This window comes from Doryrhamphus excisus, linkage group LG19 (genome assembly GCF_037039965.1).
Source record: "Doryrhamphus excisus strain RoL-2023G ecotype Guam linkage group LG19, RoL_Dexc_Guam_v1.1, whole genome shotgun sequence".
Taxonomy (NCBI): domain Eukaryota; kingdom Metazoa; phylum Chordata; class Actinopteri; order Syngnathiformes; family Syngnathidae; genus Doryrhamphus; species Doryrhamphus excisus.
This window is the reverse complement of record NC_136375.1, coordinates 1,891,454-1,914,390: the sequence shown is the minus strand read 5'-3', so window position 1 is coordinate 1,914,390 and position 22,937 is coordinate 1,891,454. Positions and strand designations below refer to the sequence as shown.

General features: G+C 38.2%; 1 protein-coding gene across 2 annotated transcripts; it reads left to right on the top strand.

Annotated features, from left to right (window-relative positions):
• The first annotated feature begins 581 nt into the window (after positions 1-581).
• Positions 582-21,895, top strand: asxl2 (ASXL transcriptional regulator 2). Of its 2 annotated transcripts, none has more exons than XM_058056476.2 (12): positions 582-759; positions 4,611-4,693; positions 5,772-5,880; positions 5,960-6,098; positions 8,997-9,127; positions 10,834-10,954; positions 12,731-12,790; positions 13,914-14,074; positions 14,156-14,252; positions 17,594-17,699; positions 17,773-18,397; positions 19,931-21,895. In XM_058056476.2, exons 1-12 carry the CDS (start codon positions 703-705, stop codon positions 21,356-21,358), a joined length of 3,117 nt encoding a protein of 1,038 aa, XP_057912459.2. In that variant the 5' UTR covers positions 582-702; the 3' UTR covers positions 21,359-21,895. The 2 variants fall into 2 exon arrangements, with proteins under 2 accessions (XP_057912459.2, XP_057912458.2); XM_058056475.2 differs by having other exon boundaries at positions 5,957-6,098.
• The last annotated feature ends 1,042 nt before the right edge of the window (positions 21,896-22,937 follow it).

Sequence of the window (22,937 nt, the reverse complement as noted above, 5' to 3'; positions counted from 1 at the left end):
ATTCACAACATTTATACTACATACAGAAGACAATATAATTTGACTTGTCGTTCAAACAGTACCGTGAAAAGAACCGAAATGTCGGAGTCGTTCAAAACGTTCCGGGTTTTTACTGAAATCACGGGTCCTCGTCTCCGTTCACTCGCTCACTTACTCACCCCCACTACCGTGACCTAATTTTAAAAATTAACCCAGTTAACATGTTTCGAATTGTTCAGCTTTTTCAGTGGTAAAAGCAACAGATCCGGTCTTTTGCCTCTATTCGACTCTACTTTTCCTTTCTCCTTCCAGCTGCGTCACAGACCCGACAAAAACAAACGATACAACTCGTCTCGCCGACTCACTTGGTGTAACCTTTTGCGCGTGTGCGGTTTTGTGAGAACTGACGTGACCCGGGTACCCGATTCAGTTTTGAACCGGCACATAAGAACCCGAATCTGTAAATTGAATCGATTTTTTGTCATCACTTGAATGGAGTCAAAGGTGCCTGTAAAAAGTGCAACTCAAAGCTTGTATACAGACAAACGTTACAAAGTCACGCGAGAATTCGTGTAACGTGACGTCACATTGCCTGGCGGCGCTCACGTGACTCCGCTTACAGCAACAGAAAAAAAAAATCCAATATGGCGGACAGAATGAGGCCTAAGCGGCGACATTTTTGCTAACAGACGAGCGAGGCTTTTAACAAGCGCGGCGGCCGCCATGAGGGAAAGGCAGAAGAAAAAGAAGGGGAGGACGTGGGCGGAAGCCGCGAAGACGGTACTAAGCAAGACGCCATTGCAATAATGGCTGCCCTCTGTGTTGCTCTCCGCTTGACCGAGCCCACTTGGGTTGTGTGACAGTTGTTATTAGCAGTTCACCGCCTCCTCCTCGCAAGTGTCACTTGCCTCAAAAGTCATATTAGCTATCAAATAATCACCAAATAAAGTTGTTATTTTACCTAAACGCGCTCTTTCGAGACATATTTTATTTTTGTCACCAAGTGGAAAGCAACATAGCATGGTAGCCAAGCTAGCATAGCATGCTAGAACCTGTACTGTAAACAAGTTATTTTGTTAAGACTTGCCACTAAAACGCAATGACACTCAATAATTAATAAACGCAGCGTAATGTTATTTTAATACAGGTATTGTCATTAAAATGCATACCGTGGTATTGTTGCCAAATGACATTGTAACATTGCTCACGTTACGTTTGTAGAACTGCAGTAAGTACAGCTTCAAATTGCTAAAAAAAAGAAATCGGAATGAGACAAAAAATGAGTCAGCAATTTATTGCAAAGAAGCATTAAATTGTTCATCAGTTTAAAAGGCAAATTTTGGCAAAAATGTGTATTGAATATGATTCAGGTATTCACACCGTCATTATCTCTTGGTGGCAATGACAAATAAAAGGTGCATGGAAAATGTACCTCTAAAAATGTCATAATAATAATCATATTAATATGATAATATCACAAGAAATGTCACGTTTTGAGAAAAAATATATTTTTATATTATTTTAATTATAATTTAATTATAATTATATTTTAATATTACAAGAAAAAAAACAAAGTGAATTTTATCACATTGTATCTGAAAAAAAATATTGCAGAAATGGGATAAGAAATAGAAATATATATTGTATATGTTTTCCAAGATAGTCTCATGATGTTTTGACAAAAAAGTCATAAAATTGTACAATATATATTGGATTATTACGAATTAAAATATTAATTTTATGAGGTAATAGTCAAACTATTTAATAATAAAACGTCATTATATTTTGTATTACTATGATAATATCACAAGAAATGTCATGTATTGAGAAAAAAGTCATAAAATCATAAAATGTGATGAGATTAAAGGGAAACTATTGTGAGGAAAAAACCAAATTGTACCAGAAAAAAAGAAATATATGAAAATATATATTACTACCAGCTAAGAAAAGTTTTAATTTAATGAGATTGACGTCAACATATTTTGAGGAAAAAAAATTTACCTCTAAAAATGTCATAATAATAATCATATTAATATGATAATATCACAAGAAATGTCACGTTTTGAGAAAAAATATATTTTTATATTAAGGCATACCTTTTGATATTACAAGAAAAAAAAAACAAAGTGAATTTTATCACATTGTATCTGAAAAAAAAATATTGTAGAAATGGGATATGAAATAGAAATATATATTGTATATAGTCTCACGATGTTTTGACAAAAAAAGTCATAAAATTGTACAATATATATTGGATTATTACAAATTAAAATATTAATTTTATGAGGTAATAGTCAAACTATTTAATAATAAAACATCATTATATATTGTATTAATATGATAATATCACAAGAAATTTCATGTATTGAGAAAAAAGTCATAAAATTATATTTTTATATTAAGGCATACCTTTTAATATTACAAGAAAAAAAGTAAATTTTATCACATTGAAAAAAATCATAATTGTATGAGAATAAAGATGGGATATCAAATAGAAATACAGTGAAGAAAATAAGTATTTGAACACCCTGCTATTTTGCTATTTCTCCCACTTAGAAATCATGGAGGGGTCTGAAATTTTCATCGTAGGTGCATGTCCACTGTGAGAGAGATAAACTAAAAAGAAAAATCCAGAAATCACAATGCATGATTTTTTAACAATTTATTTGTGTGATACAGCTGCAAATAAGTATTTGAACACCTGAGAAAATGAATGTTAATATTTGGTACAGTAGCCTTTGTTTGCTATTACAGAGGTCAAACGTTTCCTGTAGTTTTTCACCAGGTTTGCACACACTGCAGGAGGGATCTTGGCCCACTCCTCCACACAGATCTTCTCTAGATCAGTCAGGTTTCTGGGCTGTCGCTGAGAAACACGGAGTTTGAGCTCCCTCCAAAGATTTTCGATTGGGTTCAGGTCTGGAGACTGGCTGGGCCATGCTAGAACCTTGATATGCTTCTTACGGAGCCACTCCTTGGTTTTCCTGGCTGTGTGCTTCGGGTCGTTGTCGTGTTGGAAGACCCAGCCACGACCCATCTTCAATGCTCTGACAGAGGGAAGGAGGTTGTTCCCCAAAATCTCACAATACACGGCCCCAGTCATCCTCTCTTTAATGCAGTGCACTCGTCCTGTCCCATGTGCAGAAAAACACCCCCAAAGCATGATGCTACCACCCCCATGCTTCACAGTAGGGATGGTGTTCTTCGGATTGTACTCTTCATTCTTCTTCCTCCAAACACGCTTATTGGAATTATGACCAAAAAGTTCTATTTTGGTCTCATCTGACCATAAAACTTTCTCCCATGACTCCTCTGTATCATCCAAATGGTCACATGCAAACTTAAGACGGGCCTTGACATGTGCTGGTTTAAGCAGGGGAACCTTTCGTGCCATGCATGATTTCACATCATGACGTCTTAGTGTATTACCTACAGTAACCTTGGAAACGGTGGTCCCAGCTCTTTTCAGGTCATTGACCAAGTCCTGTCGTGTAGTTCTGGGCTGATTCCTCACCTTTCTTAGAATCATTGAGACCCCACGAGGTGATATCTTGCATGGGGCTCCACTCCGATTGAGATTGACCGTCATGTTTAGCTTCTTCCATTTTCTAATGATAGCTCCAACAGTGGACCTTTTTTCACCAAGCTGCTTGGTAATTGCTCCGTAGCCCTTTCCAGCCTTGTGGAGGTGTACAATTTTGTCTCTGGTGTCTTTGGACAGCTCTTTGGTCTTCGCCATGTTACAAGTTAAAGTCTTACTGATTGTATGGGGTGGACAGGTGTCTTTATGCAGCTAACGACCTCAAACAGGTGCATCTGATTCAGGATGATACATGGAGTGCAGGTGGACTTCTAATGGGCAGACTAACAGGTCTTTCAGGGTCAGAATTCTAGATGATACACAGGTGTTCAAATACTTATTAGCAGCTGTATCACACAAATAAATTGTTAAAAAATCATGCATTGTGATTTCTGGATTTTTCTTTTTAGTTTATCTCTCTCACAGTGGACATGCACCTACGATGAAAATTTCAGACTCCTCCATGATTTCTAAGTGGGAGAAATAGCAAAATAGCAGGGTGTTCAAATACTTATTTTCTTCACTGTATATATTGTATATATTTTCCAAGATAGTCTCATGATGTTTTGACAAAAAAGTCCGAATTGTACAACATATATTTGATTATTACAAATTAAAATATTAATTTTATGAGGTAATAGTCAAACTATTTAATAATAAAACGTCATTATATATTGTATTAATATGATAATATCACAAGAAATGTCACGTATTGAGAAAAAAGTCACAAAATTATATTTTTATATTAAGGCATACCTTTTAATATTACAAGAAAAAAGTAAATTTTATCACATTGTATCTGAAAAAAAATCATAATTGTATGAGAATAAAGCCATGTTATATTGTAGAAATGGGATATCAAATAGAAATATATATAATGTATATATTTTCCAAGATAGTCTCATGATGTTTTGACAAAAAAAGTCATAAAATTGTACAACATATATTTGATTATTACAAATTAAAATATTAACCTATTTGACTTCCATGCTTGTTTTGTGATAAATGTTTTTTTTTCATCGCCTTTAGTGAATATATTTTTTTGTCGCAGGTCCTGGAGAAATACCCCAACACGCCCATGAGCCATAAAGAAATCCTTCAGGTGATCCAAAGAGAACGACTTAAGGAGATCAGGTGAAAAAAACATGTCCGTGTACTTCATCTGTGTATTTCAACTTGTCTGTTGTCACCTCAGCTTTCTCCGTAACCGAGCTCCTTTAACCTTGTTCACATCATCCTTGAATATTTTTCTAATTATTTCATTTATTTTTCTTTGTTTTTTTTTTTTTTTGTTTTATTGTCACGCGGCCCGCGGGCCAACTGTGGCCCGCAGGACACTAGTTTGAGGCCCCCGCCTTGATATGAAAGTTTAATGTTAGTTTGATATGGATGCTGTATGGTATCATGTACCCAGAAAAAATTATTACGTTTGATTAATGTTCATGTTAAAGGTTAAATAACTGTTAATAGTTATCCTCCCTATCCGTGTGGAAGTGGTAATTTTTTGGCTATTTAAGTTGAAAGGAAATAACTTGAAGGCTACCGTTTAGGTCGCTAGCTCTCTAGTTTGCGAGTTAGCATGTGTCTCGAGACCCTGCAGTTGCGCAATATGTTGTAAATAAAAAAAGTATAAATGTGACTATAGTCGTGTTTTGTCATGTCTACAGGGCTCTAATAATGCTTTGTTCATTTTAATATGAAAATAATAATTTGTCTACCCACCAACTATATGTGCTTTCTTAAGTTTTTATTATTATTATATTTATTTATTACTGATTGATTGATTTTTTTAATTCTTGATTTGTTTATTTATTTTTAATCTTATTCCGTGTAGAAAAATAAAAATTAAGATATTTGAGAACAGTGGAATGTTTGATCAGAGCTTTTATTGTAGAAAATTGGCGAAGTTTTTAAAATTTTTTTGTTTTTAATAAATGCGTTTTTTTTTTTTTTTTTTTTTTTTGGAAAACCTGATGCGGCCCAGTCTCACCCAGACCCGAGCTCCAGTGGCCCCCAAGTAAATTGAGTTTGAGACCCCTATAGTCACCTTTACACTGCAATTATTTATTGGTTACGCCACGCGACTTAGAATACTACATCAATACTACATCACTTATATGTCGATATGTTTTCACCAATAATAGACCAAGAAGCGGAAATGGTTTAGTCATCAATTTCTGATGAGTAATTAACTCTTCCTCTCACGACGCAGCGGAACGTCGCCATTGGCGTGCCTGAACGCGATGCTGCACACAAACTCCCGCGGCGAGGAAGGGATGTTCTACAAGGTTCCGGGCAGAATGGGCGTGTACACGTTAAAGGTCAGTTGGACGCCATTTAAAAAAAAAAAAAAAAAATTGTCAAAGGTCCGCCGTAAACCGGCTTTGTGTCCCCTAGAAGGACATCTCCGAGGTGGCAAAGGAGATGTCTGAGGAGGCGTCCGACGACAGCAGTGACAACCTCTCGGACTCCCGGAGCACAGAAAACGGCAACAACGGCGCCCATCAGGAAGGCCGGAGAAGAAAGTGGATGCGAAGAGGTTTGGCCCACACAGTACACAGCATTACTACATTTTCTTCTTTAGGTACACAACAGATGCACTTTAAAAGACAATAGTACGTAGAGCCACTGACGCTTTAAAGAGGAAACTTTATTTGCTGTCAATGACCCCTGACCACTTCCTCATAAGGCACTGTGCAAGTAACGTCACCTTACAGCGGTACTGCACTATTTGTTGTATTTATGGTGCCGTACTACAAACTGCAAGTCTTCCATGGTAATGGTAATAGTTTTATTTCATTTAAACATGCATCAGATTAGAGTGCATCCCATAATCAGTTCCCAGTTCCACATGTCCAAAAGGAGTAGGAAGAAGCAAAGCTTATTAAATCCTACCCCTCCATTTGGTACTTTTACAATCAGTAAATGTTACATTTGTTCACGTCCTGCTTTCCTAATTTGATTTGATTTGATTTGATTTATGTTATTTTATTTTATTTTATTTTATTTTATTTTATTTTATTTTATTTTATTTTATTTTATTTTATTTTATTTTATTTTTTATTGTATTGTATTGTATTTTGTTTTATTTTATTGTATTGTATTTTGTTTTATTTTTTTTAATTTAATTTTATTTAATTTAATTTTATTTTATTTTATTTTATTCTGTTTTATTCTGTTTTATTCTATTCTATTCTCTTTTTTATTTAGTTTTATTTTATTTTATTTTATTTTATTTTATTTTATTTTATTTTATTTTATTTTATTTTATTTTATTTTATTTTATTTTATTTTATTTTATTTTATTTTATTTTATTTTATTTTATTTTATTTTATTTTATTTTATGGGCTTAGGGCTTAGGGCTTAGGGTTTAGGGCTTAGGGCTTAGGGCTTAGGGCTTAGGGTTTAGGGTTTAGGGCTTAGGGCTTAGGGCTTAGGGTTTAGGGCTTAGGGCTTAGGGCTTAGGGCTCACACTCCCCCCGCCGAGAACGGTAACAAAGTGAACTGCTTGACAGGCGCAGTAATATACCATCGATCGTGAGCGCAGAAATCGATCGATTTGTGCGCGAACGATGGATCCATCTCGGGCGCAGCGCGATCGATCGGTCGCGCAGATGCATCGTTAGCGTGTAACATAAACATGGAACCTACCAAAAGAAAGATTAGACTCCCATATTTCATCTTCCCAGCATTCCAGCATGGAGAGCCCGCTTTAAATCACATCACTGATTTTCAATAATATTTAGATCTGGGGACTTAGATGGCCATTCCAGAACCTTGTACTTGTTCCTCCGCATGAATGCCTTAGTAGAATTGGAGTAGTGGTTTTGGTCATTGTCTCGTTGGAAGTATCCAGCCCGGGCGCAACTTGAAGAAGATTTCCCGTACCTGCAGCATGACGGAACCACCACCAAATGTTACTGTGGGTAGCAACTTGGTCTTGTTTGACTGTTCTTACCATCAAATCAAATCAACTTTATTTGTAGAGCACTTTTCCTGCAAAGACATGCAACACAAAGTGCTTTACAGAATTAAAAACAATTACAGTAAAGTCTTGTTATATCGATATCGGTTATAACGAATTACTGCTTATTACGATACTATTTTCATTTCCCGGCAAATTTCTAGTCTTTTATGATATAATTAGTTCCGTTAGTACGATACACGGTTATTATGATAATCCGGTTACTACGATGCCCTTTTCATCTCCCGCCAGCCAATTTGGTCTGCTTATATCGATACAAAAGCAGCTTAAATCAATCTTTGCTGAAGGATTTCAATACCAAAAAAGAACACGGCAAACGGCTGCTTCCAGTCAACTTTATTTTTCACACTTCCACCACCAGAGCGCAGCACACACACACACCGATTCCCGCACTTCCTGGTTCACAGGTCATGCTCAACCCGCCCCACATAGCTGGCCAAACACATGCCTGCAACAGAAGAACCAACTGACATAGCATACACACCTATTCCAACGAAGACACAAGCGTACAAATACATGTATTTGTGTTTTATCGCTTGCAATAATCACAGTTTTTCATATGTACATGCTGGCGCAGTATTCAAATCCTTAAGCAAAGATTGATTTAAGCTGCATTATGATTTAAGTGCATTATGGCCCACTTTTAATGCAGTTCGGCGCAGGATCGGATATATGGATAGTCCGGTTATATTGATATTTTTTCCGACTCCCGAGAATATTGATATAACGAGACTTTACTGTACCACAATTAAAAAGAAAAACAATTACACTCCCTCCCACCCTCCATACTAGACACACAAACACACACCTAAAGACTAAAAGCATAAAATAGGACTTAAAAGATAAAAACGTAAGAAAAATTTTAAAATATGAGTTAAAAGCCTGATTAAAAAGGTGTGTCTTTAATTTTTTTTTTTTTTTTAATATCAACAGTCTCCGCAGTCCTGAGGCTCTCCGGCAGGCTGTTCCACACTGTGGGGGCCATAGTGGCTAAATTCTGCCTCACTGTGGGGTTTTGGTTCTGGGTTTTGGTATTGTTAAAAGGCCAGTGCCTTTTGGAAACACTTGAAAACACTAACACACTAACCTATCAAAGCCATCCACCATTTTGTCATCCCCCTGTTGGGAATGACATCGAGGAAACGCGGCGATGTCCCCGCCGCATCGTTGTGTCAGTGACCTCGCCTTTGTGACCTTCTTACCGTAGCAGGCCAATATTTCAAGATGTAAGAGGACTAAAAAAAAAACACCTGCAGAGATTGCTTCTAACAATCGTCCAACTGACCGCATTTACTCGAGTTGCATTGTTGCTAAGTAATCCCATCTCGCCTCCATTGTGCACGCCGGCGCTTCCAGTTTCGTCACAACAAAAAGAAGCGACGCGTTACAGTGCGGCGCACCGCCCTCAGGAAGTGCATTTTGTAACATCTGTCTTTTGTGTGTCCTAATAGTTCCCTCCAAGCTGCAGCCGCAGCCGCCGTCGTCGTCGTCGCCTCCGCAGCCTCGCTGCTCGTCGCCGTCCGTGCCGGCCGCCAAGCTCATCTCGCCCTCGCAGAAGCACAGCAAGAAAGCGCTCAAACAGGTACGGCTCCGACTGGTGCGCCTCATGCGCCGTCATTTACGAATGACTCAGCTGAGGTTGCTGTTGTTTTGTCTGTCGGAAGAACCTTTTTTTAGTCCGTGTTTAGTCACATTGACACTCATATCAAGGAATATTACAGTCTCATTATGTCCATATGTGCACACATTTGGTTGCACACATTTGTAGTTGGTATTCTTACTATTATTGCTAAAAAAGTGCCCGCTTAAGTTGCCGTCGACTTAAGACGCTTTAATGCAGGGGGTCTCAAACACGCGGCCCGCGGGCCAAATGTGGCCCACAGGATACTAGTTTGAGGCCCCCGCCTTGATATGAAAGTTTAATGTTAGTGCGGCCCACGCAAGTTTGATATGGATGCTGTATGGTATCATGTACCCAGAAAAAATTATTACGTTCGATTAATGTTCATGTTAAAGGTTAAATAACTGTTAATAGTTATCCTCCCTATCCGTGTGGAAGTGGTAAGTTTTTAGCTATTCAAGTTGAAAGGAAATAACTTGAAGGCTACCGTTTAGGTCGCTAGCTCTCTGGTTTGCGAGACCCTGCAGTTGCGCAATGTGTTGTAAATCAGGGGTCTCAAACACGCGGCCCGCGGGCCAAATGTGGCCCACAGGATACTAGTTTGAGGCCCCCGCCTTGATATGAAAGTTTAATGTTAGTTTGATATGGATGCTGTATGGTATCATGTACCCAGAAAAAATTATTACGTTTGATTAATGTTCATGTTAAAGGTTAAATAACTGTTAATAGTTATCTTCCCTATCCGTGTGGAAGTGGTAAGTTTTTGGCTATTTAAGTTTAAAGGAAATAACTTGAAGGCTACCGTTTAGGTCGCTAGCTCTCCAGTTTGCGTGACCCTGCAGTTGCGCAATGTGTTGTAAATCAGGGGTCTCAAACACGCGGGCCAAATGTGGCCGGCAGGACACTAGTTTGAGGCCCCCGCCTTGATATGAAAGTTTAATGTTAGTTTGATATGGATGCTGTATGGTATCATGTACCCAGAAAAAATTATTACGTTCGATTAATGTTCATGTTAAAGGTTAAATAACTGTTAATAGTTATCTTCCCTATCCGTGTGGAAGTGGTAAGTTTAGCTATTCAAGTTTAAAGGAAATAACTTGAAGGCTACCGTTTAGGTCGCTAGCTCTCTAGTTTGCGAGACCCTGCAGTTGCGCAATGTGTTGTAAATCAGGGGTCTCAAACACGCGGCCCGCAGGACACTAGTTTGAGGGCCCCGCCTTGACATGAAAGTTGAATGTTAGTGCGGCCCGCGCAAGTTTGATATGGATGCTGTATGGTATCATGTACCCAGAAAAAATTATTACGTTTGATTAATGTTCATGTTAAAGGTTAAATAACTGTTAATAGTTATCCTCCCTATTTGTGTGGAAGTGGTCTGCTGCTTTTCGTGTGTGTGTGTTTCATAATGAGGTTTCACTCCAGGGCGCAGATCATAATTCAGTCCATCTGTGCCGCCGAGGAGATTTCGGCTTCCAACTTCTGTGATTGATGCTGGCGTTACGCAAGCCTTTGTCATTGTCATTTAGCCGTTAGTTAAGCAGGCGGAGTAGCCGGAGGCGGTGATTCATTTTCGGAGAACAAACAGCGCGTTGCGTACACACTTTCACACCTTTTTTGGTCTTTACGCCGGTGGTGTTTTTTTTTTTTGTTTGTTTTTTTATCTGTAGGCCTTGAAGCAACAGCAACAGAGGAACCAGCGCAGACAGGGGGTGATGCCGACCACCTCCAGTTCCAGACTGCTCCTGAAGACCATCAAAGATATGGCTGACAATATCACCGGCAAAACCGGTGAGTAGTATATGCATACGCTGAACATACAAGTCATTTTTTGTCCTAAAAATTTATTTTCATTTTACAACTTACACACTACCTTAAAAGCATATAAATTTAGTAAATTTTGCACAGTTTTTTTTTTTATTTTAAAGGAGGTTCTAAGTAGAGTTATGCAAAAAGACGAAATTGGAGTGAGACAAAAAAATTTTTTATAAGCAATTTATTGCAAAGAAGCGTTAAAGTCAATTAGCTTGTTCATCAACATGTTGGCCAAAATGTGTTATTGAATGCAGTGGCGTCATTAGGCCCACTTTATTTTAAAAATAAATAAATAAATAAAATAATTTGATATTTTTTATTGATTTTCTTTTTATTTTTTATTGATTTTTATTATTTTTTTTTTTTTACAAAATAAATCTCTGACAAATGTCATATAATAGCGCAAAAGCAGGCTAATAAGCAAGCCAATAAGCAGGCTAATACTAGCCTACTACTACTAGTAGTAGTAATAATAATCATAAGAAGAATAATGATTATAGTAATAATAATAGGCTAATGAATAATATCATAATGATTATTATATCATTGATCACTCTCCACTGGTTTTGCAGTATACATTGTGTGTACTTGTGTACATTTAACGGTAAAACAATTGAGTATCTCTACTAAATCTGTACAAAAATGTTTACTACATTCATGGCTGCTGAGGTTGGGCGCAGTAAGACAGTCATTTCAAACTTCTGAGATACATCCTGAGGCTCATGGAACAAAAGAGTCAAGTGTAAACCCCCCCCCCAAAACAAAACATATTCATAATGTCATAAACTGGGTTTATATGATCTAAACATGAAAATATTCAATTTATTAACTAACAATTCATTCAACATTAATTTTCTACCGCTTGGTCGCTGGAGCCTATCCCAGCTGTCTTCGGGCGAGAGGTCGCCAGCCAATCACAGGGCACATATAGACAAACAACCATTCACACTCACATTCATACCTATGGACCATGTTTTTGGAATGTGGGAGGAAACCCGGAGAAAAACCCACACATGCACGAGGGAGAACATGCAGACTCCACGCAGAGATGGCCGAGGGTGGAATTGAACCCTGGTCTCCTAGCTGTGAGGTTTGCGCGCTAACCACTCGACCGCCATGCCGCTGCACCAAACATGATCCCTTTTATTCTGTGTTAGGATCATGTTAGGATAATAACGTCCAAAAAAATTGTACGGGATTAAAGTCACAAAAAAGAATATTTACAAAATTATTTAAGAAGAAAGTTGAAATTTTGAAAAAAAAAAAAAGCAAAAATATGAAAAAGACAGAAATTTGTGTTCATTTTTCAAATCCATTGAAGTGAATTTATTCCCAAATTTCAAATAGAAATAAACTAAAGAAAATCATATATATATTACATTTTTAAAATACATTATAAAAATACATCTTTGGTATTGAAAAAAAATGAATAAATACATTTTTGGTAGCCAATTAGTTCATATTGAATCCTACTTCGCAGAAATTCACTTATTGCGGTCAGACCTGGAACCAATTAACCGTGATAATTTATGTATATATATATATATATATATATATATATATATATATATATGGAGCAGTCCAAGAATGCTTTGAGATGGGGGAGGGGCCACAGCAGCACCCACTGCTCGTTGAGAAGAGTGTATGAATATTTGCTGTTATGTTATTTGTTGCTATATGTTATGTTTTTGTTTTTTTTAAACAACACTGATCCCCTCTGCTACATCTTCTTATTCTCTATCCTCTCAAAAGATCTTTGCCTGCCAGTCGTACCGAGGAAAGTTTCCCAAAGGTCAAGTCGTCTCAGTGCAGGTAAAGCTGAAGACCATTCACTGCTATTTTATTTTATTTTATTTTATTTTATTTTATTTTATTTTATTTTATTTTATTTTATTTTATTTTATTTTATTTTATTTTATTTTATTTTATTTTATTTTATTTTATTTTATTTTATTTTATTTTATTTTATTTTATTTTATTTTATTTTATTTTATTTTGGGTTTTAATTTTATTTTTTGTTTTGTTTGTTTTGTTTTGTTTGATTTTATTTTATTTTTTTATTTTGTTTTCTTTTATTTTGATTTCTTTTAATTTTTTGTTTTGTTTTTTGTTTTGTTTGGTTTGATTTCATTTTATTTCATTTTATTTCATTTTATTTTATTTCATTCTATTTTTTATTTTATTTTATTTTATTTTATTTTATTTTATTTTATTTTATTTTTCATTTTTTATTTTAATTTTATTTTATTTTGTTTTATTTTTTGTTTTGTTTTTTGTTTTATTTTATTTTGTTTTTTTTTGTTTTTTGTTTTTTGTTTTTTGTTTTTTGTTTTTGTTTTATTTTGTTTTGTTTTGTTTTGTTTTAATTTTATTTCATTTATTTTTATTTTTATTTTTATTTTTATTTTTATTTTTATTTTTATTTTTATTTTTATTTTTATTTTTATTTCTATTTTTATTTTTATTTTTATTTTTATTTTGTTTTGTTTTAATGTTATATTTTTTTGTTGTTTTGTTTTGTTTTTTATTTTGTTTCATTTTATTTCATTTCTTTTCATTTCATTTCTTTTCATTTCTTTTCTTTTCATTTCTTTTCATTTCATTTCTTTTCTTTTCTTTTCTTTTCATTTCATTTCTTTTCATTTCTTTTCTTTTCATTTCTTTTCATTTCATTTCTTTTCATTTCTTTTCTTTTCATTTCTTTTCATTTCATTTCTTTTCTTTTCTTTTCTTTTCATTTCATTTCTTTTCATTTCTTTTCTTTTCATTTCTTTTCATTTCTTTTCTTTTCATTTCATTTCTTTTCTTTTCTTTTCTTTTCTTTTCTTTTCTTTTCTTTTCTTTTCTTTTCTTTTCATTTCATTTCATTTCATTTCTTTTTTATTATTATTTTTTTTCTCCGGAAACTAAATGTGCCCTGTATTTTTCTCTGCAGGGCACCTGAAACGCAACAGGTGTAAAATAGACGTCGAGACGCCGGACTCCATTTTGGTCAACACCAACCTGCGGGCGATCATCAACAAGCACACCTTCTCCGTCCTGCCACCAGACTGCCAACAGAAACTCCTGCGACTTCTCCCCGAAGTTGACCAGCAGGTGGCGCCTCCGATACCCAAACAACTTTTCCCTGACGTGAAATATTCCAAGTGATACTGACTCCCGTGTTTCCTTCGCCAGGCCTGCGTGGACGGCCTCCTCAAGGTGACCAGCTCCGCCTTAAACAACGAGTTCTTCACGTCAGCGGCGCAGGCCTGGAAGGAACGGCTGGCTGAGGGTCGGTAACCAGAGTCACACGCTTATGTCGACAACCTGGTCTGGCCTGGTCTGTGGACCGTCAACCTTGTTGATGTCAAGATGCACGGTCAATGGCTGTAGTAGAAGTAAAATATCTTCTTTTTACTAAAGAAGTCGTCCACATGCACGATCAACCGCTTGTGTCGACATAAAATGTGTCCTCATTGCGATCAGGTGCCCGCTTCAGTTGATGTCAAGATGCACGGTCAATGTCTTTAGTCGAAGTAAAATATCTTATTACTAAAGAAGTCGTCGACATGCACGATCAACCGCTTGTGTCGACATAAAATGCGTCCTCATTTCTATCAGGTGCCCGCTTCAGTTGATGTCAAGATGCACGGTCAATGTCTTTAGTAGAAGTAAAATGTCTTCTTATTACTAAAGAAGTCGTCCACATGCACGATCAACCGCTTGTGTCGACATAAAATGCGTCCTCATTTCTATCAGGTGCCCGCTTCAGTTGATGTCAAGATGCACGGTCAATGTCTTTAGTAGAAGTAAAATGTCTTCTTATTACTAAAGAAGTCGTTGATATGCACGATCAACCGCTTGTGTCGACATAAAATGTGTCCTCATTTGTATCTATCAGGTGCCCGCTTCAGTTGATGTCAAGATGCACGGTCAACAGACTTACTTAGTGGAACTAAAACGTCTTCTTATTACTAAAGAAGTCGTCCACATGCACAATCAACCGCTTGTGTCGACATAAAATGTGTCCTCATTTCTATCAGGTGCCTGCTTCAGTTGATGTCAAGATGCACGGTCAACAGACTTACTTAGTGGAAGTAAAATGTCTTCTTATTACTAAAGAAGTCGTCGACATGCACGATCAACCGCTTGTGTCGACATCAAATGTGTCCTTATTTGCATCTATCAGGTGCCCGCTTCAGTTGATGTCAAGATGCACAGTCAATGTCTTTAGTCGAAGTAAAATATCTTCTTATTACTAAAGAAGTCACCCACATGCACGGTCAACCGCTTGTGTCGACATAAAATGTGTCCTCATTTCTATCAGGTGCCCGCTTCAGTTGATGTCAAGATGCACGGTCAATGTCTTTAGTGGAAGTAAAATGTCTTCTTATTACTAAAGAAGTCGTCGACATGCATGATCAACCGCTTGTGTCGACATAAAATGTGTCCTCATTTGTATCTATCAGGTGCCCGCTTCAGTTGATGTCGAGATGCACGGTCAACAGACTTACTTAGTGGAAGTAAAATATCTTCTTATTACTAAAGAAGTCGTCCACATGCACGATCGACCGATTGTGTCGACACAAAATGTGTCTTCATTTCTATCAAGTGCCCGCTTCAGTTGATGTCGAGATGCACGGTCAACAGACTTACATAGTGGAAGTAAAATGTCTTCTTATTACTAAAGAAGTCGTCCACATGCAGGATCAACCGCTTGTGTCGACATCAAATGTGTCCTTATTTGCATCTATCAGGTGCCCGCTTCAGTTGATGTCAAGATGCACGGTCAATGTCTTTAGTCGAAGTAAAATATCTTCTTATTACTAAAGAAGTCGTCGACATGTACGATCAACCGCTTGTGTCGACATAAAATGCGTCCTCATTTCTATCAGGTGCCCGCTTCAGTTGATGTCAAGATGCACGGTCAATGTCTTTAGTAGAAGTAAAATGTCTTCTTATTACTAAAGAAGTCGTTGATATGCACGATCAACCGCTTGTGTCGACATAAAATGTGTCCTCATTTGTATCTATCAGGTGCCCGCTTCAGTTGATGTCGAGATGCACGGTCAACAGACTTACTTAGTGGAAGTAAAATATCTTCTTATTACTAAAGAAGTCGTCCACATGCACGATCGACCGATTGTGTCGACACAAAATGTGTCCTCATTTCTATCAAGTGCCCGCTTCAGTTGATGTCGAGATGCACGGTCAACAGACTTACATAGTGGAAGTAAAATGTCTTCTTATTACTAAAGAAGTCGTCCACATGCAGGATCAACCGCTTGTGTCGACATCAAATGTGTCCTTATTTGCATCTATCAGGTGCCCGCTTCAGTTGATGTCAAGATGCACAGTCAATGTCTTTAGTAGAAGTAAAATATCTTCTTATTACTAAAGAAGTCGTCGACATGCACGATCAACCGCTTGTGTCGACATAAAATGCGTCCTCATTTCTATCAGGTGCCCGCTTCAGTTGATGTCAAGATGCACGGTCAATGTCTTTAGTCAAAGTAAAATGTCTTCTTATTACTAAAGAAGTCGTTGACATGCACGATCAACCGCTTGTGTCGACATAAAATGTGTCCTCATTTCTATCAGGTGCCCGCTTCAGTTGATGTCAAGATGCACGGTCAACAGACTTACTTAGTGGAAGTAAAATATCTTCTTATTACTAAAGAAGTCGTCCACATGCACGATCGACCGCTTGTGTCGACACAAAATGTGTCTTCATTTCTATCAAGTGCCCGCTTCAGTTGATGTCAAGATGCACGGTCAATGTCTTTAGTCGAAGTAAAATATCTTCTTATTACTAAAGAAGTCGTCGACATGCACGATCAACCGCTTGTGTCGACATAAAATGTGTCCTCATTTCTATCAGGTGCCCGCTTCAGTTGATGTCAAGATGCACGGTCAATGTCTTTAGTCGAAGTAAAATGTCTTCTTATTACTAAAGAAGTCGTTGATATGCACGATCAACCGCTTGTGTCGACATAAAATGTGTCCTCATTTCTATCAGGTGCCCGCTTCAGTTGATGTCAAGATGCACGGTCAACAGACTTACTTAGTGCAAGTAAAATATCTTCTTATTACTAAAGAAGTCGTCCACATGCACGATCAACCGCTTGTGTCGACATAAAATGCGTCCTCATTTCTATCAGGTGCCCGCTTCAGTTGATGTCAAGATGCACGGTCAATGTCTTTAGTAGAAGTAAAATGTCTTCTTATTACTAAAGAAGTCGTCCACATGCACGATCGACCGATTGTGTCGACACAAAATGTGTCCTCACTTCTATCAAGTGCCCGCTTCAGTTGATGTCGAGATGCACGGTCAACAGACTTACATAGTGCAAGTAAAATGTCTTCTTATTACTAAAGAAGTCGTCCACATGCAGGATCAACCGCTTGTGTCGACATCAAATGTGGTGTCGCTCCTGCAAAGTGCCTCTTAAGTTGCTGTCGACATGGACGGTTGACATAAAACGTGTTGTCGCTGAAAAGTGCCGGTTTCAGTTGTCGTCGACATGCACGGCCAACCACCTTTGTCCGCTTACAATGTGTTTGTCATATGACTAAAACTGTCCGCTTATGTCGACGTGAATTGTGTTTTTTTTTTCACCTTTGTCCCTGCAGGTGAATTCACTCCCGAGCTGCAGCTGCGAATGCGCCAGGAGATTGAGAAGGAAAAGAAGGTTGAGCACTGGAAGGAGGCCTTCTTTGAAAGCTACTATGGTGAAAAGTAGGTGGAACATCTTGAGATGTTGTCCTTTCATGTTTTCTTTAAAAAAAGACTCCAAAATCTTTCTGTACAGTTCTGGACTGAGCTTCGAGGAATCCAAAGAACTGACCAAGGTGGATCTGAAATGGGAGACAAAGCCGCATGCGCCGGCGGGGGCCGTTAAAGCGTCGGAGGAAATCAAAACCGCCAAGAACCGCAACCGAACGGATGGTGCGGGCGCAAAATCGACACCAACGCAGTCACCGAAACCGTCAAAACCATCATCACTCCCCACATCGGAACCCATGAAGACCAGGCGCTCCCAGTACACTGAGGATCGCAAGATGCATGCGGCGCTTCAGTCCGCTCCAACCTCCGCGCCGCCGCCCAATGAACGCGCCCCCGGGTTGACATGCATCGAGAAGATCGAGAAAGACAATCAACCGGAAGCAGAACCCCCCCAGTCTCCCGCCAGGATGACCCCGCCTGCGGTTAACCCACCCGAGGAGATGAGGCCCCAGCCCGACGGGACCCCCGAAGACCAGAAAAGGAAGTCTCCCGACGCGAGGGAGGACGAGGTGACGCCGGAGAAAAGACCACGCTTATCTTCAGTTTCCTCGCCGGCGTCTTCGGTTTCATCCGCGTCTCCCCCGGAGTCGTTCATACCGAGCCCCGCGACGCCCACGTCGACTGGCAACCCCAGAGTTCCACCACTCAAGGTAGGACCTCTGAACCTCTTCAAGGTCACATGGTATGCTCTTTGTCAACAATCTCCAATAAGCGCTATAGCGGACTTGATCCAATTTTTACATACACTCCTGTTTTAAGACTTGAAAAATTCCAGGAATCTTTAATATGGAATACATTTTGCCCTGTTGGACCTAAAGGGGGTTCTAAGTAGAGCTAAGAAATTGGAGTGAGACCATCCACCCATCCACCGACAACCAACCAGCCACCCCAAAATACAGTAAAAACAATCATTTAACATTAGTTGAGTTCAGGGATTAGCAACCATTAAAGATACAGCAAAAACATAACAGCCAAAAATGAAGGTAAGACAACACAAACCAGTGCTGGAGCCTATCCCTAAATTTAATTTAATTTAATTTAATTTAATTTAATTTAATTTAATTTAATTTAATTTAATTTAATTTAATTTAATTTAATTTAATTTAATTTAATTTAATTTAATTTCTTACCCTCACGAGGGTCGCAGGGGCTGCTGGAGCCTATCCCAGCTGTCTTAGGGCGAGAGGCGGGGTCCACCTTGGACTGGTGGCCAGCCAATCACAGGGCACATATAGACAAACAACCATTCACACTCACATTCATACCTATGGACAATTTGGAGTCGCTAATTAACCTAGCATGTTTTTGGAATGTGGGAGGAAACCGGAGTACCCGGAGAAAACCCACGCATGCACGGGGAGAACATGCAAACTCCACACAGCGATGGCCGAGGGTGGAATTGAACCTGGGTCTCCTAGCTGTGAGGTCTGCGCGCTAACCACTTGACTGCTGTGCAGCCCTGACAAATTTAATTTCATTTCATTTCATTTCATTTCATTTCATTTATTTATTAAAATTTTAAAAATTAATTTAATTTACAAATTAAATTAAATTAAGATGTAAAAATTAATTAAATTTACAAATTAAATTAAATTAAAATGTAAAAATTTAATTTAATTTACAAATTAAATTAAATTAAGATGTAAAAATTAATTAAATTTACACATTAAATTAAATTAAAATGTAAAAATTTAATTTAATTTACAAATTAAATTAAATTAAAATGTAAAAATGTAATTTAATTTACAAATTAAATTAAATTAAAATGTAAAAATGTAATTTAATTTACAAATTAAATTAAATTAAAATGTAAAAATTTCATTTACAAATAAAATAAAATTAAATTAAATTAAATTAAATTAAATTAAATTAAATTAAATTAAATTAAATTAAATTAAATTAAATTAAATTAAATTAAATTAAATTAAATTAAATTAAATTAAATTAAATTAAATTAAATTAAATCATTTTCTTCCGCTTACCCTCAAGAGGGTCACGGGGGCTGCTGGAGCCTATCCCAGCTTGCATGCAAACATGCAAACTCCACACAGAGATGACCGAGGGTGGAATTGAACCCAGGTCTCCTAGCTGTGAGGTCTGCACGCTAACCACTCGACTGCCGTGCCGCCACCTTTGCATTCTTCATCTTGCAAATTCATCTTCAAGCTTTTGTTTCTTTGCAGATCCCCGTGTCGAGAATTCTTCCCGCCCCCGTGTCGCCCAGCCCCGTTCCACCCAGGACGCCCCTCCCCTCCCCGGCTCGTACAGGTGCTCGCACTTTGGCCGACATCAAGGCCAGAGCTCAGCTGGCGCGGGCGCAGCGAGCGGCCGCCGCCGCCTCCAAGCGAACCATGCCGACTCTCGGTCCAACATCTCCACCAACCTCCACCCGTTTAGCGGCACCCACTTACCCACAAGATCCACTTGGTCCACTCAGTCCAAGTCCCTGTGCTAGCACAGCCAGTGTGCAACCTCAGAAGCCGGCACAGTCTCTGCATCCCGCCAAGTGTCAGGACGCCCTTTATGGATCAACCCGGACCAACTCGTGTATCCCCGCTAACAACCCCCTGGTCACGAGGCTCCTGCAGGGAAAAGAGGTCCCCTTGGAGCAGATCCTCCCGAAACCCCTCACCAAGACGGAGGTGAAGATGAAGACGTCTTATTCAGGCGTCGATGGTGGAGGCCCAGAGCACCAGCAGCATGGCGCCCAAAGCTTCTCCCTTCCCGACAACAACCCCAGACCCCACAGGGAACCCCCTGACAAGGACACCCAGGAGCAGATTTTACAGACGCTCATGGAGTGGAAAGTCCAGCAGAGACGAGATCCCCCGTCTCACCAAGCCGCAGACGGGGAAGGGCACCTGGACCGACCGTGGACTTCTGTCGGGTTCCTGGCTCGTAAGAGGACGCCCAGGCCCGCCATGTCGGGTCACTACCTCCTCAACGTGTCCACCTACGGTCGGGGGTCGGAGAGCAAACGCTGTCACCAGGCCGCCATCCCAAACGTGTGCGCTGTGAAAAGCGCAGACGGCGACGTGAAAGGGGAGACGTTGCATCACGGAGTGCCTGGAACCGAGAGCGAGGACGCGGGGGCCGCGCCGCTTCGCTCCGGCGTCAAAACCGAACCGGGATCGGACGATAACTCCGGCGGTACTGATAGCAACCAAAAGCAACCCGAACTCCGCAACAGCAACCGTGGGAGATCCGAGCCATATCCGCTCCTGACAGACGGCGCTCACCAGCGCCAGAGGAAGTCCGTCCATCAGGAACCCGCCGCTCCGCGTTACAGCGGAACCATCAGCATGTCCATACCTTTGAAACACAGCTCCGCCGTATCATCTCCGTCCTCCTCGTCGGACGCCGGTAGCGTCATGTCCTTCTCCGTGACCGTCACTACCATACCAGCCGGGAACTCCTTGGAACACGCCGGCCAGAGCCAGACGTCGCCTGACCCGGCGTTCATGGAGGGCGCCGCCATGGAGGACGGCGTCCAGTCCCAGTGCTACTGCAGGCTGAAGGCCATGATCATGTGCAAAGGATGCGGCGCCTTCTGCCACCACGACTGCATCGGACCGTCGGAACTCTGCGTCTCGTGTCTGGTGGTACGATGACGAACGGATCTTTCTCGCAGGTAGTCAGTCGCCTTCTGAATCTCGTTGCACCTTAGCGACGCCGCCGAGCGCCGACACATCTACACTGGATGCTCTTTTGATGCTCCGACATGGTTTTGACGGTAGAAATCCATTTTTTAATCCAATCCGTTTGCACTCGCTAGCATTAGCATGATATATTTTTTTAAAATATATATTTGTGTAGTTTTTACCAAGGAGGGAACACGAATGTGGCTATTTTTGTAGAAGCTATAGACTGACACTTTTTAATATTAATATCAGGCCTAATAATAATCCACAAAAGGGTGCTGATGATAATCATAGTTAATTTAAAAAAAACTACAAAAACTTTATTTGTCAATTTATGCACGCATAGCAGGGAAGAAGTGCAAATATTTTGTATTTACAGTCCAAACTTCTCGAAAAATCATGTATAGTTTTAGAGATTTAAAAGGAATTTTCTAAGGTATACTTTATAATAATCAAGATTGATGATTTTTGTGAGAAAATTTTCTCACAATTTTTTTTTTTTTTTTCACCAGGGAATCATTTCAATCATTTCTAGATATTCAAAACTCCAAAAAGCAAAACTTATTTTTGTGACACATACTCGGTCCATGTTAGTCCACCTTTAGACCAATACTCATCTTTGTACTTATTCGTGATTATCAGGGGGTGGGGGGGGGGGTGTCCAAAGTGCGGCCCGGAAGCCATTTGAAAAAAAAACAAAAAACAAACATATGTAATTTTATGAACATAAAGTGAAACAAAAAACAACAGAAATGGAAAAATATAATATAATATGAAAATATAATAAAATAATTTCAAATTAATAATTTAAAAATAATTTACAAATAATTTAAAAATAATGTAAAAATAATTGTAAAATATTTTAAAATAATTTAAAAATAATTTTAAATATATATATATGTATATATTTTTTTTTCCATTTTCTGAACAAAAAAAGCCAACAGCAAAAAGTGACAAAAAGTAAAGTTGCTGTTTTTCCAACATTTTTTTTTCGATTTTTTTTTCATTTTCTGTGCATTAATGACACGACGAAAAGGTTTAGAATATGAGCTAGCTAACAATGCTGTTATTGGGATACACCTATTTCAACTATGAAGCCCTCTAAAACAAACAAAAAAAAAGTAGCAAGTAGGTTTGATATATACGAGCTGTGATCATGCATTAACACGTATGATGATAACATGTAATAGCATAATGTATGTTATTTTATTAGCATAAAGTGAAACATTACAAAAAAACAACAGAAATGGAAAAATATAATATAACATGAAAATATAATATGACAATATAATAAAATAATTTCAAATTAATAATTTTTAAATAATTTTTAAATAATTTTAAAATATTTTTAAAATTAAATTAAAATATAATATAAGAATAAAATATTTGTTATTATTTATTTTTTTATTTTTTTCCCATTTTCTGAACAAAAAAAGCCAACAGCAAAAAGTGACAAAGAGTAATTTTATGAGCATAAAGTGAAACATTACAAAAAACAAAAAACAACAGAAATGGAAAAATATAATATAATATAAAAATATAATAAAAC